The sequence below is a fragment of the Anser brachyrhynchus genome (genome assembly GCF_964034855.1).
Source record: "Anser brachyrhynchus genome assembly, chromosome: 3".
In the NCBI taxonomy this organism is placed as follows: domain Eukaryota; kingdom Metazoa; phylum Chordata; class Aves; order Anseriformes; family Anatidae; genus Anser; species Anser brachyrhynchus.
The window spans coordinates 24330955-24347095 of record NC_137696.1 but is presented as its reverse complement, the minus strand read 5'-3'; the positions used below and the strand labels follow the sequence as shown (position 1 = coordinate 24347095).

Genomic DNA, 16141 nt, shown 5'->3' with positions numbered 1-16141 from the left:
AAATCCCAACCCAATGTCTCCTCTTTTTTTCAAATACGACACAGACTTTGAAGCTAAGTCATTAACTGAAATTGTCCATTGTGGACATGAGTGATGAAACAATCATTTACTTCATTGTGTCAGAAAGCCGAATCTGAATAGGTTGGATGGGTGATTATATCTGTGTAAGGGCTATTCTGTATCTGTGGTTGAAAGGCAAAAGGCACATTAAGTTTCTGGTCTCAAGTATTCTGTCTGTATTTTAGTATTATTTGCAAGCAACTTTCTATACAAAAAATCTTGTCAGGTGATATGAGAAGGAATCCAAAAATGATTTTTTTTGTTCAGAAACAGCTTGAAATACAATGATCTATCTCTACCACTGTACTAGGTTAAAATTACAAACAAGTGAATACCTATCCATTTCTTGATTTTTTCCCTGGGCTAATGAATTTCTGTCCGATGTAGAGACAAATTCTTCCTGATAGGAGAAATCTTGTTGGACAGAGATTCAGAGGAGTGTCACAGAATAAAACATTTCTGTTCCACATTCTGGTTTCTTTTCTGGGCCCACTTCTGTCTTTGCGTATATCCAGTCCATTTTCCTCACTAAGGAGAGGTAGAGTTAGGCCTGGTATTACCAAGAGGTGGGGTATTCCAATTCATGTTTTTTCCAGTTCTTTGTCCTAGTCTCTAGTATTAAATTTTTCAAAACGCAAATATTTCTTATTATATCAAATATAATATAGTGAGATCTTCTGTTCTTCTCCACAGTTCTGTAATATCTAAGTCTTGTGCATTACTTATTGCAAGTGATAATTCTCAGGTATTAAAAAATATGCAAAATATCAATCATTTACCACTTGTTAATGTTATATTTTCTGTTGCCCTTACTTCTTCAAAGAAATGAAAAAATATTGACTTGATTTTGTTACAATCAAGAGATGATAAATACTACAATGTTTTAGAGCCATTGCTTGAGACATTTCTTGCCCCACTGAATGAACTAAGATTTTTCCTTTTGCAGTTTTTTCTCCTGGATCTTCCTGCAAGTTCTCCAATCAGTACATCATTCAAGATCACATGGCCGCTCATTACAAGAAACTGATGTCTGCCAAAGGTATGTGTGGTCTTCAACGTTGATGTTATTCATTTAGCTGAAAGGTGAAATCATATTCCAAGGTACACTGGTTGTCCTTAGTTTTGACTGGCTGATGAATTTCTTCCCCCTTTCCTCCCTCTCCCTTTCATTAACTCAAGAGGTGTAGGAGAATTTAAAGCTGAAGCATAATACAGCCTGCTGTAAAAGAGGAGATATGTAGACCTCTTGATTGGAACTGTAACCTTGCTTTGGGAGAAGCAATCCTAACCACTGAGAGGATTAAAGTATACAGTCAAACCATCCTACAAAAGGACAAGTTCATTTTAGGAAAGGAAATATTATTTAATTCCCCTGGCTTCTTTTAATAATGGTTTCTGTTTAGATAGATATGGCCGTTGACTTACAGGAAAGGTAAAATGAGAGCTAGGGCAGGTTTTTGTTTAATGGGGAGAACCCATTAGAAGAATAACAGTGAGATTTCAGCTTTGGAAGTTTAGAAGGTTACAGAATCAGTCCTAAGTACCCTAGAGAGAAGTTCCAGCAGCATGCAATTACATTTGAGAGAGCTTTTCAAACATCCTCTCTTCTGTAAATAGCTGCAAACTGCTAGAAGGAGAAACTGGAATTAAAAAAATGTCCTCTGTTGGTTGTCTGGAGCTGTGTAAAATTCCTGGTGCTTCAGGTGCAGATGAAAACAACTAAAGTGAATGGTCATAGCCCTAGTTAGGTTACCGCAAGACTTCCAGTCCTTGGGCTCCCAGCCTTTTTAACAACACAATTCACTGATAACATGCAGCGAGCTCTATAATAACACATAGCTGTAGAACAATAGATCAGATTGCTGCTGCAATCATTTTTTGCCAGGAGAGCGATCCTTTTGGCAATTTGCAGTGCCAAGTGCTTTATCTTAGACTGCCTGCCTCAAATCAAGTGCATCATTTTATCATGGTATCAGAACAAACATTTAAAAGTTGCACGACCTCCACCTCCCTACAGTTCGTGACCATCCCACTCATATTGGGGCCTGGAGGCTGGATTGCTGCTGCATACTGTTGTACTTAAGTGACTTTTGCTCCTGCTTGGCTAATGTCACAGAAATAGAGAACTATAAGGACTGTAGAACTCCAATCCTAGTGCATTGCTCATAAATATACAGAAGCATCAAAACTAATTAAGAACAGCAAAGACTGCCATATATAATTGAAACTTGTTTCATTCTCAACTGGTGAAGCCTAAAATGAGGGAGTGAAGATTGAAAAATAAAAGGAAGAAAACAACTCAAAGATGTTTTTTCAGTTGTTTTGTCTATTACATTCTTAGAGCTCCAAAGAAAATACACAGAAGATATTCTTGGCATAAAAGAAGCCAAGTGCTTTGTTCCAAAGCAGGTTTCAATTTTCCTTTTTTCAATGTCAGTCCTGCACGTCTGTAGCACAATTCAGTCAGACTGAAAAGATCTTCTCACAGTAGATGCCAATCAAAATTTCCAGTGGCTAAAATTTCTAATTATCATGTGTTTTACCACCTGAAATTATAGTTCTCAGAAGTTAGATTTGGAGCATACTAGAGCAGAAACCTCTAATATTAAAACACATATTTTACTTATTGTAATGCTTCCTCATTCCTTTCAGGTTCTCCTTATAGAATTAAACTCACAGACATTGAAAACCATAATAATGCAAGGATATCAAGGTTCTCATCTGTACATACCTTGATGATCTAAAGCGCTGAGTTTCCACGTGTTGCAGATGATAGGGCTTTGTACCTCTGAAAAATCTGGTCAGGGTTGTCTAAGAGGCCTTCTCCAGTACCCTTCTAAATATTCACCAGTCTTTTGGAAATATAGCTGCTTTTTGAAATTCTGCCTACTCGGCCTCACTCCGGTCAAAGCTAGACCTGCACGTCTGAAACATCGTTTGGAGCACTTTTACAAGCTCTGATTTGCTGTGACATTTAGCAGTAATCACTAAAGTGTCTTGGATGAAAATGGAGTCAATGTCCTTCAAATGAAACTGGAGTATCGTACTTCTCCTGACTGATTACTTTTCCCTCCACAGTCAAAAATCGTATTTCCCCATATATTGCAGCTATCTCCAAGTATATGCAATCAGACATACAGCTCCATTAGCGTCCATACCATCTCCTGTACAGACACGTGACTTACTGAAGAACATGCAGCAGTAGAGTGACAGGGCTTTGTTCCTTGAAACTCACTTGATTTAACCTTTTGCAACAAAACCCAAATGAGTAAATGACAGAAAAAGCTATATACAAACTGCCAATGTAATCATATAATCAAATAACTTCTCCTGATAGAAAGATGATAAAGAACTGATGACCTTGAGTCTCAGGACAACCTGAATCTCACTGATACACCATCACTTGTCAGTTTCCACTGACTGATAGCAGCTGTACTACTCATCCCTGAAGTATAAGCTTTTTGGGTAGCAATAGATGCTGAAATAAAATGTATACAGCTTTTCTTAACTTGTAAACTAAAAAGAAGGTTTATAAAGTTAGCTGCACTAACTCTTATTTCTATACTGAAGTAAAGATGGGCTACAGCTGCAAAATTCAGGCCCAGGTTTGATATTGAATCAACAGCAGTACCGCTGAGGCACTTATCCTACTCTTTTACCCAGCTAAAGACAAGGGGTCAAGCCCTCAGTTGGTGTAATATAGCATAACTCAAGTGACTTCTCTGCATTTAAGCTGCTAGCTTATAAAAGCTGACTTTTGGCCAATATAATAGCAGGGAACAGGAGGAAAATAGTAGAGATCCCTAGGAAAAAATAGGATTAGATCATTTGCAGATCTACATTATGAATTATGTTAACATTATGCATACTTGTACAACATTTCCATGGGGAGTTCAGCATCTTGAGATGGCCAGCTTCATCTCTGTCCCTTTTTGGTAAGATTATTTGGGATGTTAGTGTTTCATTGGACTGAACTTTCTTTTTGTTAATACAGCTGCTGTTGATTCATCTGCACCAAAGAGTTTGCATACCAGTGTTAAATGTGAGTATAGTTTTGTTTTGTTTTCAAAATAGGTCTGGCTTCATTTGTTTGGTTTGTAAATACTTGTCTTCTTTTATGATGAAGGTATTCTGAAGAGGCATATGTGTGCCTAAAATACTCATCATTCCAAGTGTGGTTAAGATAATATCTAGTATCTATGTATCTAAGTATCTAATTTAATATCTAAAATAATAGCTGTAGATAGCAGTTGGTTCATGTTTGCACAGATGCAACCTAACTTGCAAACTGAGGGACTCTTCGATATACATACTTTAAGCAATGGTTGTTTGAGGCACAAATTGTTTTAGTTTTCCAGTCCAAACTCAGACCACTGGCCTATTGAATTCCTTGCTTATTCACACTGTATTTTTAATTACCTTAACTGCCTTGTGTATCCCTAGGCATCAGGTACACTGTAGTTAAAACAGGTTTTGAGAAATTAATGCTTTTTTGGTAAGAGAACATTGCACTGCATCTTAACGCCACCTCTTGGCTGAAGCCTGCAGTACCCAATATGTAGGCAGAATCTCTTCTACCCTTCCTTGTTTGAAAGGAAGATTGATGAAAGGCAATACATTCATCTCTTTACCTGAGAGTTCATTGTGGAATGAGTTTAGATTTCTTCATTCATCTGGTTGTGAGGCATATCCTACTTCTGTTTGATAGTTATGTACATAGGAGCACGCACCCTTTCTACACAGAAAACTCGCATTTTAAGATCAAATTTTAAAAGCCGGAAAAGTGGAAGTGCTATTTTTCCACAGGGCGTGCACAGTGAGTATCATTTAACAGAGATCTGCAGTAAGCTATTTCTCTGAGTGGGGAATGCAGTTGGAAGCAAAGACAGCTCAAAGACAATACTGAGATGCAGTTGTTTAAGCAAGATACACCCAAGCCTTGAAGGCAAACATAACTCATGCCTGTAAAGATTCAGAAAAAAAAAGTGGATCATAAGAGATCTTCAGTATAGGAGAGCAAGAGAATTAAATTCAGGATCACAACACATCACAGTAAAAATTCTCTTCTCTTTGCTTTTTAACACCTTATGCTCAATATCAAATTAGTCTTTCCTCAGTACTGTCTTTCATATAATCATTTTAAACTTACTATTCTTGATTGATTTTAATGTTTGACAGAGAGATGATCCTCTCACAGAAGTGCATGAGGCATAGAATCTCCCTTACTGGAGAAGATCAAGAGGACATAGCATTTGTTGAGCTACCCATGTTAGCTACAATAACAAGCTTTCCTAGAAGATGATGAATCAGAAGGAAGCATTATCTGTGTTTGGTATAATGCTTTCTTAGCATTTCTCTTGTACAGCTAATCAAGAATGTACTGTTGTGTGTGGTTTCTGTTAATTTAGAAGCCATGTGAGTATAAAACTCCTGCACACAGAAGCCATAACATGAGATTCTCAGTCACAGGAAGTGAGGACCCATTATCATTTGTGTCTTTTAACTATCAGTATGCTGCTAAGGAATCACCTTCTTCATTTAATATTTCTCTTCACTAAAACATACTGTGTATCAACTATGTTCTTTTTCAGACAGGTTAACTCCAGGAATGTCTGTCTTAGCAAAAGTATTTTTGTCCCTGGAAGGATAAAACTCAAAATTTAGAAGTCACGGTAAAAGGACTGATCAGAATTTATTTCTTCTGAAGTGTTAAGTAGGACAGTAGCACAATGGAGGTACAGTCGCTGGTAATAGGGTTGATGTGCAAATCATTTGTACAGCATAAAATGACTTTATGCCTACAAAAATAGGCTTCTGTTTATCATTAGCATATTCAAAGACACAAAATAAATGAAGGTTGTTTTTTTTTGTCAGCCTTCTAGAATAATATGAGAACAAAACTAATTTTCTACTTAGCTGAAGATTATGCATTTTCTTCTTCTCATGTAAAATTCTCTCCTACAACCATTTCTACTAGTGATACTGCTAGTTGCTATTTATGGTGTGTTTCTAAAACATTGAAATTTATCAGAACACACAAGATGCACATTCTGATGCAGTACATTTTACCTGTTCTCAATCCATACACTCATGTAGTTAAAACCTTGCTTTCCAAATGTGCAAAGTGTATTGAATAGCACCCGGTTCACCAGTCAGCTGCAAGAATAAATTTCAGGTCACTTGGTAGTGATGCAGACATATGTAAACCTCTTAAAATAATAAAAAAAAATATACAGAAAAAAATAAACTGAAACAGCTGCAGAGATCAATTCTGAAACAACAGAACAAAATACAGTGTACAGTGTTTTGTTTCATTGTAAGAATAAATACATTGTGGATAAAACACTAAATAAAATGTAAACACTGTAAATAAAACACTTTTTTGACAATGTGGAAATGCACCATTTCACAAGGTCTCTGCATTATTGCACTTCAGGTTAAAAACTGCATACACAAGATGGGAAACATGCAATGTGTAGGGCTTTCTCCTGAATGTCTTCAGGTATATCCTAGATTTTCAATTTTAGGGTTAAAAAAGGCATGGTTTTAAATTGGGCTTTTTGTTGTTTTAGGTTTCGCGGAGTTACTAATGTTGCAGTTGGTAAGAGTGTCGTTGAGTTAGCTGTATTTATTTTATATAAGAAATTCTTCTCATGACCTTTACATCTGGTATACAAAGCATTGAAAGTGCCAGCTTTGTTAGTCATGAGAGCGGCATGACTTTTGAAACTACTATGAAAACAGTGATTCCATGGCCATCCCAGTGTTGAAAGTATCTGACTGGGAGGATATTTACGTTTCATATTCTCAGCAGAAGCCACATTTACTAGAAAGAGCATCTAACAAGTATGGAAAGAGCTTAAGTTATGCTGAACACAGCAGTAACCAGGTTTCAGAAGATTGTCTTAGCAATCAAAAAGAATTTCTGTTCCAAAGGAAATGTTAAATTTCTAAAAAAATCCATTACGAGGCATCATTTTTATACCAATGAAAGAGAAAAATCAAAATAATTATTTATACAGCATTGAGCTTGAGAATTAAACTTACCTGTTGCAAAGTCCTCCAAGTGCCTCAGTTATTAGGCATTAAGAGCTATAGCTGAATTATATTTCATGGAGCTTGAAAGCATGACAGAGTGTTCCCATGGCCTGTAGGCTCCAGCAGTCTCTTCCAACCAATATTTCTGTGATACTGTGATGCTTTGTCCCAGATTCACAGAGCCCAAGTTTGAGTCAGATCTCCTGAGGCTGCTCAACTCAGTAAGAAGAGCAGAAACCTTGGCTGATATGCACATGAAGCTGTCCCAGATGAGCTGGCAGGAAACTGGGAAAAACTTAACACTCATGGAAGATTTATCAAAACCAGACCTAAATGGAGGAACCCATAAAGGTAACCCACACTTCATGCAAGAAAATGAGCCACCCAAACTGTTAGTTGGTAAGCCCTGCAATCTGAAAATCCTGACTAAAGCTTAGCTCTTTGGCTCCATCACAGACACAGCCCAGCACTCCAGAGAAGGGTGCTGGCCCTCGACACCCTGTCCTAAATCTTTCCCATTCCAGGGATGAGAGCGACTCCACCAAGGCCTGCTTTGATATATGGTTTTCCTCACAGTTTTGCAGTCCCTGCTCTGTTCCCATTAGCATAGTATTGAGTAATGGTCCAGCAAAACAAGCACACCTGCACTGTCAGAGATGGGAAGCTGTGGTAGGGTAGAGCCATTCACTCTACCCAACTTAATAAATCTTGCATCTGAAGACCTAAATTAAATCTGGCTCTCTGGGACCACCCTTAATCTCCAAGGTCTTGGTTTTAAGACAAAGCCATTCCTTTGCCTGTTGTACTAGGATTTGGTTACAGACTCAAGGTCAACTACCTACAGTGTCAAGATGAGCTAATCAGACTATTGTATGTTCTGCACAATTCCCTTGCCCTTCTCAGAGTACAGTGTATGCATTTACCCAAAAGGAATTATGAGTAATACTGTATATAAGTACACGAGGCTAGATGTGGCACACTGCTTCTCATTCACCCTTTACAGGGTGTTGATTGTATAATTGCTCCATGGATTGGGACTCATTTTTATAAATATGAAACCCAAACATACCAACAAGTGTGCAGATACACATGCTTTAGTAATTGGAAAAAAAGGAATGGTAGTTTTCTTGAAGAGAAATTTTATTTTTCTGTCTACCAGCAGAGTACTTAAGTGCTTAGATGTGCCACACAGTGGTCTTTTTATAACCTGTGTTTTTTTCTTTTTAATTTTCTGCGTGAGACAGACATTAGTCAAAATAGTAATTTCTATTTGTGTTTTTGAACAGTTTAAAATGAAATTTCTTTGTGACTTTCAGGACTATAATACCTGAGAAGAAGAAAAAGTTGTTTCTCCAAACAGTTCAAAGACATACAAAATTGCAGCATTTTATCTCAGGAAGGTTAGAGTTTGTGTGAATAATCTATACAGTCAATTATATAAACATAATTTCATCCTTACAGATGTAGAAATCCTAGTTGTCTCTAATCTTGGGCAATTGAATGGATCATTTAGCAATCAGTGAAAATTAATGTGTTTATATATGCAAACATCAATTTTCTATCATTGCAAGTTTATGGAGCGTTAGTGAGATGTTTTTCAATAATAAATGTCGCAGTCTGTAGAAAAGAAGCACGTATATCAGTATTACAAGGGAATCACAAGGAAGGGAATATTGAACATGGCTGCACTGCGGCGTTCAGCTAGCAGTGATTATTAACCAAGCAGGCTGGTTCATAAATTCTTCTCCCACTTTGAAGTCTGTGCTAGTGCTGGCAGCTCCATTTGGGATCTGAGTTCCGCTGGGGTAGCCACTGCATGGTCTAAAGATCATCTTCTGGGTATTTCTGCCCAAAAGGATGAACCAGCTGGAATGAGTAAATGTGTGCTATTATCCTATTTTACAGGGAGGAAATTAAGACACCAGAGATTAATTATCGTACCTGTGATCACACTAGAGTCTGTTGTAGAGCTGGGAATTAAACAATAGTTTTCTAAGTCCTACTGCAGTCCTTTAATCACAAAACCTTCCTTCCTCACAAAACCATCCCTCCTTTCGATTTCAGAGTCAGTGCAGTTGAAAGCAGTTTTTTTTTAAAGGGGAGGAAGAAGGTACTGGGAGTTACTGGAGTATGCAGGGAGCAGGATTCATGACTATTTCATGACCACTGTGCCCTAACTGTATTTTAACTTTGCATTTCTACTCCACTGCCAAAGGGGAAAGCAGCATACTTCAGCAATCAGTACTTTAAACAGGGATGAAACATCTTGACATTTCTCTTGTACTCCAGCTTCTAGAATTCCCTTCCTCCTTGAATACTTATGTACAATATCAACATAAAAAACCTGCCCGTATCCATCCAGAGGTCTGTATGTTCCTGTCAGCGATCTGCTAACATATGCAAGTCTTCTTCTCCTGGTCTTACCAACTTATCAACAAAGTCTTTCAATCACAAAATGTAGAGTTGCTTCAATTAATGAGCAACTTAGCTATAAGAAATTTTGTTTGCCAAAGTAATAAAAATCTAAAAAAGATTCTTGATAACTTCTTGCCATAAAGCAGAACTGACAGTTCAACATCGCTCTACCTGCTGCCTTTTGGCTTCAGGTAAGAGACAAAAATCTATCTTGGATAAAGAGGTTTTACCAATTTTTATTAACTTAGGAGGGCAGAATCTTAAAAAATCAAGAGCAACAATGCTAGATTTATCCTCCTGTTGGATCACCTTCTCACAGGTGTAAATTACCATGGTACATTTGTACTGACACACAAGGGAGAAAGAGAGATCCAGTTGATTTTTGATCTTTTGTATCAAAAAAAAGTGCTGAAATACACTTCAGATGAGAAACAGGCTGAAAGAATGGGAGGTGCTCTAACTGTAAGAGTTTGATCTCATTTGCTTATGCAGGAAGTTCTTCACACTTAAAGGTTAAGAGTGGGTGGTGCTTACAGAGCCGTGAATCTCACCTTTTGAATAAGTCTAATTTACACTGGCTAAAAGGTTAAGAAAAATTGATTACTTCCCCCATATAAGGAAAACAAATGCCAAATCTTGATTTTGTGTTCTCAAATAAAAGAAGAGACAGCGTTCTTTCTTTATTTTGATGGAATCTACAATGGAATTCTGTCAAATGCTGACATCTCCACTGATGTCTGTGAATTTGTTCATAAAGCTGAACCAGTCACAGCAGAAGTGGGTTATGGCCAAAGGTTTCAAGAATTCCCAGACTGGATGGTTTCCTACAGAGAACTGATTCCTTCTTGCCTCGCTCATGGGAAATTCCTGTTAATATCGGTACGAGAGCACTTTCTTTAGCAAAATAAGCAGAATTTGGCATGGGATTGGAAAACAACATGGCAAACAGCAACAGGCAAGGCCGCTTAGCAGTGTTTCCTGAGTATATCTGATGTTCGAGAGGCTTTTCTTCCTCTATAAAATCATTGTTCACTCACTTGATAGTATTGCAGCATTTAAGTATTGATGAAAACAAATAATGCTGAACCAGAGCTCGGGGCTTAAAAAACACCCACGTGCTGTAGGTTAATGTGCCAACATGGGCTTTTCACAGTGATAGCTAACATGGCAAAGAGCATCTGAAATCAAATCTAAGCATTTGAGCCTACCTTAACCCTGGTTTCTGTTGAAGGAATAGTATTGTTTGCTCTGAATTGCCAAAATAAGCAATCCCCACACCAGACAAACTATTACCAGTGCAGACTACAGTGTTTGGCCCACAGATGTGAACATCACAAGTAACTGTCCTTGTAACCCTTTGTATTGCACTGCCCCAAAATCAGACATGACATCAGTTAACAATAACTGCAAAAACTGTGAAAAATGTAAGTTCAGAGAACTTGGTAGGTGATCCATAATGACTGACACATCTCAGAGTTTCATGGACACAGCAAGAATAAACCATTGCAGTTATCTATCCTGCTTTTTCCCTAAATCTTCTCTCCACGCATCACTGCTTTGCAGAGTTGGGGCAGGGAGCTAAAAATATGTCCAACCTCATTTGTTTACATCCCACCTGTCATTAAATTGTTCCAAAGGATAATTTACCTCACTATGAGGGATGTGCACCTTTCTTTAAGGATGAATTTGTCCAGCCTTGGTAAATCTTTGCTTGACAGACTGTATTGTCTAATTTCTGTTTCATGTAAAGGTGCTTGTAAACTGGAATGAAGTTACTTCTTAACACTCCGTTTGAGGAACTAAATATATTAAACTCCTTCATGTCACCATGAAGAATGTTTTCAAGACTTCATCATTCATATGGATCTTCTCTGCATCCTTCCCAATTTATATACTCTTCTTGAGTGGTAAAGCTTTAGAGCAGGTTATGTAATTCCAGCAGCAGTCATCCACCTGTCAAAGGATACTGCAGTAAAGGCTCGCTGTACTTCAGATTTCCACTCTTTATAGACAATGATATTACACTAGTTTAGATTACACTGTCACTGCAGGAAATTACAAGCAGCTGTTTTTGTAGGAGAAGGTAGGAGTGTTTTGCGGCAGCACCAATTCCCTGGCTAGACCCAGCTCCTTTAAGTAAGAGCTTAAACTGAGGGGTTCAGTTATCCATGCTGAAAAGCGTACTGCTTGCCTCCATATACCTTACTGAGTGAAGCAGAATGCTTTGTTACCATAAGTGACTCCTTTATTATTCATGAGTTCCCCAACTGTAATTGTTCGATCTTTACGAGGAATGTTTTTATGTTTTTTACAGATAACTGAAAGAAATAATTTAATAACATAATATCAAAAGAGATCGCTGTATTAGAAATGCCTGCCTTGCTAAGAGTCCTCACTTCTAGTAACATTTTCAGATAAGCCAGTTAGCCATTTCGCAAACACACGTAATTTTGTTATGTTGTAGTTTCTTTGTCCAAATGTCACGCAGAACAAAGCCAAGGAGCTTACAAAAACCTTTTAAACCAACACATTTTTATCACTCAACCATAATCAAAATCACTTTTTTTTTTTCTTATCAAGTTAGCACAATGATTTTTTGTAAACATTTTTGATTGGCAGTGCTTATATTATTTACTTTAACTGGGTCTTCTAAAAGCCATTCAGTTTTTATATGCTCAGGACTGTTGTCAGTCTGACAGGTCTGGAGTTCATTTACCACTTTTGCTGTTCTTTTTCCCCGCAGTCCTTTGAAACTTCCTTGTTGTTACAAAACTCATCAGAAGTTAAACATCAGCCAGCTCTTTTAAAATACTTGGTAGGAAGTAAACCAGAACTCCCACTGTGAGTCAAAAATGAAGGCATGAGCCAAGGTGTGGATTCTGTTTCTAACTATAATCACTGAGTTTTGTAACATCTGGTAAACAACTTAGGGGAAGCCTGTTCTGGCTTTGTATCCCATTCTCATACTTGGGCCACAATGTTTTGTTTTAGACCTGAAAATAACCTTCTCTTTTAGAAGGCAGCTGTGGATTCAGTCTAAGGTGTTTGCTGCCTCTTCATACTATTTAGAACAAATATAAGTAGAACTGAAAGACTGATATAAAAAAAAAAAATGGTTTGTTTTGGGTCATTCTGATAGAGCTATGTTATCAGCTAAACTGTTTCTACTAAGCTGAGTGAATTTGTCTGCTTGCTCTGTATGCGGGCCTTTCATGCAGCAGCAAAGGAGAAACAAGATTTTTTATTAACTAGAAAGAAACAAGAATTGCCAGGAAAACAGAGCAGGGACTATAGCATCAGAATCTTCCCGTATTTTTGAAATGGCCAGATTTCAACTAAATCCTTTTTATTTTCTGTACTTTCTGTTGCATTGACAAGTACCAGGTACCAGCACAAGTACCAGTAAAATTGCACAATAGCACTGATAAATTAACGTCTACCACAGTAGGAAGGATCATAAATTAGCAAATAAATGAGTTTAACATGAAGGTTGCTGAATACATTTGCCTAAATAACTGCTGCACTGGCCATGCCATGTGATTGCATTGCCTGGGAAGCAGCAAATAGGTAGCCAAGAGATACTGGCTGTTGCAGGAATAAAAATAGTTGCATCCTGTAAGAGGATTCAGGAAAAACACTGAATCATGATACACTTCATCAAGTGAAATCCTCCCCCACCACCCTTAGGTTGATGTCCACAGTTTTGGTTTTAACCATAGAATACAGCCAGTTCTTAAACACCTTGGCCATGATGTGAGAGCAGAAGGCACGGGACGTCTAATTTTTGCTTAAAAAAAAAAAAAAGACCTCTCATTTGGGATACATGGTTTGCATGTTCTTTTCTTTTTTGTTGACGGTCATTATTAAGAAGTATTTTGAGAAAGGAAGAACAGGAAAGGGATCTGGGGGTTTTGATTGATGGTGAGTTTGAATATGAGTCAGCAGTGTGCCCTGGCAGCCAAAAGGGCCAACCCCGGGGTGCACCCTGAGGTGCATCGGGCACAGCCTCTCCAGCTGGTCCAGGGAAGGGATTGTCCCCCTCTGCTCTGCGCTGGTGTGGCCTCACCTCCAGGGCTGTGTGCAGTTTTGGGCACCACAACATAAGAAAGTCATAAAACTATTAGAGGGTGTCCAAAGGTGAAAAACAAAGCTGGTGAAGGGCCTAGAGGGCAAGACATACAAGGAGAGGCTGATGGCCCTTGGTTTGTTCAGCCCAGAGCAGAGCAGGCTGAGGGGAGGCCTCATGGCGGCCTGCAGCTCCCTCAGAGGGGAGCGGAGGGGCAGGCGCTGAGCTCTGCTCTCTGGGGACAGCGACAGGACCCGAGGGAACGGCATGGAGCTGGGACAGGGGAGGGTCAGGCTGGGTGTTAGGGAAAGGTTCTGCACCCAGAGGGTGGTTGGCACTGGAACGGGCTCCTCAGGGAAATGGTCATGGCACCGAGCCTGCTGGAGTTCAGGAAGTGTTTGGACAAGGCTCTCAGACATAGGGTCTGTTTTTTGGGCAGTCCTGTGTGGAGACAGGAGTTGGACTCAATGATCCTTGTGGGTCCCTTCCAACTCAGGATATTCTGTGGTGCTATAACTCTGTGATCCTCTACATAGCTCTTGCTGCTGAGCACTGCATGTGACTGGGCCAAGCTGCTCAGTGTGGCAGGGTCACAGCTAATTTTCAAACAGAAATTTAGGGTAGATGTGAAGACCAGCAGTGTGACCTGAAAAACTGAGAATATCTTCCATTCTTAGCTCCTTTAATTCATGCATCTGGGGAGAATGCCAGGTTAGCATGGGGTAAGGTCATTTTAGGAAGAGACCTGGAGGAGGGGAGAGGCTTGGAGAAGAGGCAGCATGGAGCACAACTGGTGCTGGAGTGGGCAAGACACAGCAGCCCTTTAGTCATGGGAAGGGGCATGGGAAAAACATGAATGGGGAAAAACAGTAGTGAGGGAAGAGAAACTGGAGAGAACAGAGCTTGAAGGTGAGGGAAGCAAGTAAATCCCTTAGCAGACGTGTGTCAGCAAACCAGGCTGTGGTGTAGGACCCCTCAGTCTGCCTCATGGCTGAGGCTCATACAAAACCTGACAGATTTTTTGGGAAATGAAACCTGGTGTCTATTAGGGAAAGGAAGGGAAAGTTGCTACAAAGCATTCTGGCCAAGAAGTTTTTGCTAACTACTCAAAACAAAAACTATAATGCAGTGGAATTGGACTTGTTTGAATAGGCTTAATGCCACATGGCATATTTATAACCCACATTTATAGTAAAAATATCAGCGAAATACTAGATGAAGTCTGTTTAAAACCCGTGGCTTTCTGACCTGGAACATTTTATTTTCTTGTCCTTGGCATGGCTGGGTGAAGGCTCAGCCTTGCCTAGGGTAGACAGCTGTTGTCCTGCTTCACCTGCGTGCAGACAGACAGCACGTGCAGAGGAGCGGAGAGGCACTGATGTGGCTTCTGCCCAAGGCCTCACAAAAAGTCATTGGCAGTGCTAGGAAAGAAGCCAGGTATCCTGACTGGCAGTACCGTTGCGTAGACACTACATCAAGCTGCCTTGTCTGTTGTTTTTTTATAGGACTGCAGAATGCAAAGTCTTTAATCAGAGTTGGGGGTAGTTTGGTTGGGCCCTGTACAAACCTAGATAAAAGGGGAAGGTATTAATCTCTGCACGAATGCGATTGAGCAAGTACATTTTGTGTTTTTTTGTTCCAATGAGTTGTATAATCCTGCTTCCCAGTCATCCAAATAGGATTTAGCATTGTCAACATGTTTTTCTTAATAGGATGATGCTATGAACTCATGTCTGTGCACGACTGGAAAGCCAGATTATATGCCTCGGGAGACAATATATCCTATTTTAGCTATTAGTGAAATCTATGTTTTTTTTCAGTGGCCAGGCCACAGCCTTGAGGCAACCTTACAGGGTGTCATGCCTCATACAACAGCTATCACAGACTTCTTAGGAGCCAACCATTTAGTGCAATATCTAAGTGCTTTATTTAAAAATAAAAATAATAAAAAAAAAATCCCATCTATTTCTTTTCTAGAAGAAAAACTGTTTTTATTAAGACTTACTAAAACCCCATGTCTCTTCTGCAAATACAGAATGGTACAATACTAAACTCAGGGCAATGCATCTCCCCCTCAAAAGAAAACCTGCAGTAAGTGCTGCTTTGCCAGGTTTCAAGCATTATTCTGTCACATTACTAGTGAGATGCACAGCAATTACACCATTTCAGTGGAAGAGGAGCTGCTTATTAGCAAAATAAATAAATAAATAAATAAATAAATTGCAGCTTATTGTGAGCGTAAATTCTAGTACATTGCCACAACAGCAGTGCAAGGAGGCTAATCAAGAACCAGTCATGCATTTTTGTCAGAAATAAGTCAATATTTTTCACAGTAACATCACACAGCCAGAAATAAAATTTCACCAGCTCACCCAAAGCCTCTCTAACCCTCCAGAAGTGCCTGTCTGTGGCGTCTCGGCAGCTGCATCCAGAGGGGAAGAAGCAGAGCACATCTCTTCTGGCCTGCCTGTCCGTACTGGCACCTGCCACCGTGTGCTAGAGCTCCACAGGACAAAGACATTTTGACAGAGTTGCATTTTCAACCCAAAGGGGCCATATGCA

The 16141-nt window shown here is 39.2% G+C and overlaps 2 protein-coding genes across 12 annotated transcripts in view; one reads left to right on the top strand and one right to left on the bottom strand.

The window, feature by feature from the left end:
- Positions 1 to 7256, bottom strand: part of KCNK2 (potassium two pore domain channel subfamily K member 2) — a 160357-nt gene extending 153101 nt beyond the window's left edge. The window contains exon 1 of one of the 2 annotated variants that reach the window (XM_080587225.1): positions 7108 to 7256. The gene's annotated coding sequence lies outside the window, so the exon portion shown is untranslated. The remainder of the gene's footprint in view (positions 1 to 7107) is intronic. The other variant, XM_080587228.1, reaches the window with a different exon arrangement.
- LOC308193049 (spermatogenesis-associated protein 7 homolog) overlaps positions 1 to 16141 on the top strand; it is a 54591-nt gene that overhangs the window by 17795 nt on the left and 20655 nt on the right. For 8 of the 10 annotated variants that reach the window (XR_013949331.1, XM_080587238.1, XM_080587236.1 and 5 more), the window contains 2 exons: positions 1007 to 1099; positions 4055 to 4102. Coding sequence is in view for 9 of the 10 variants with exons in the window: in XM_080587236.1 (XP_080443362.1) it covers positions 1007 to 1099; positions 4055 to 4102 (141 nt within the window). In the remaining variant the exon portion in view is untranslated. Of the gene's footprint in view, positions 1 to 990; positions 1100 to 4054; positions 4103 to 16141 lie in introns of all 10 variants that reach the window. The other 2 variants (XM_080587239.1, XM_080587237.1) reach the window with 1 other exon arrangement.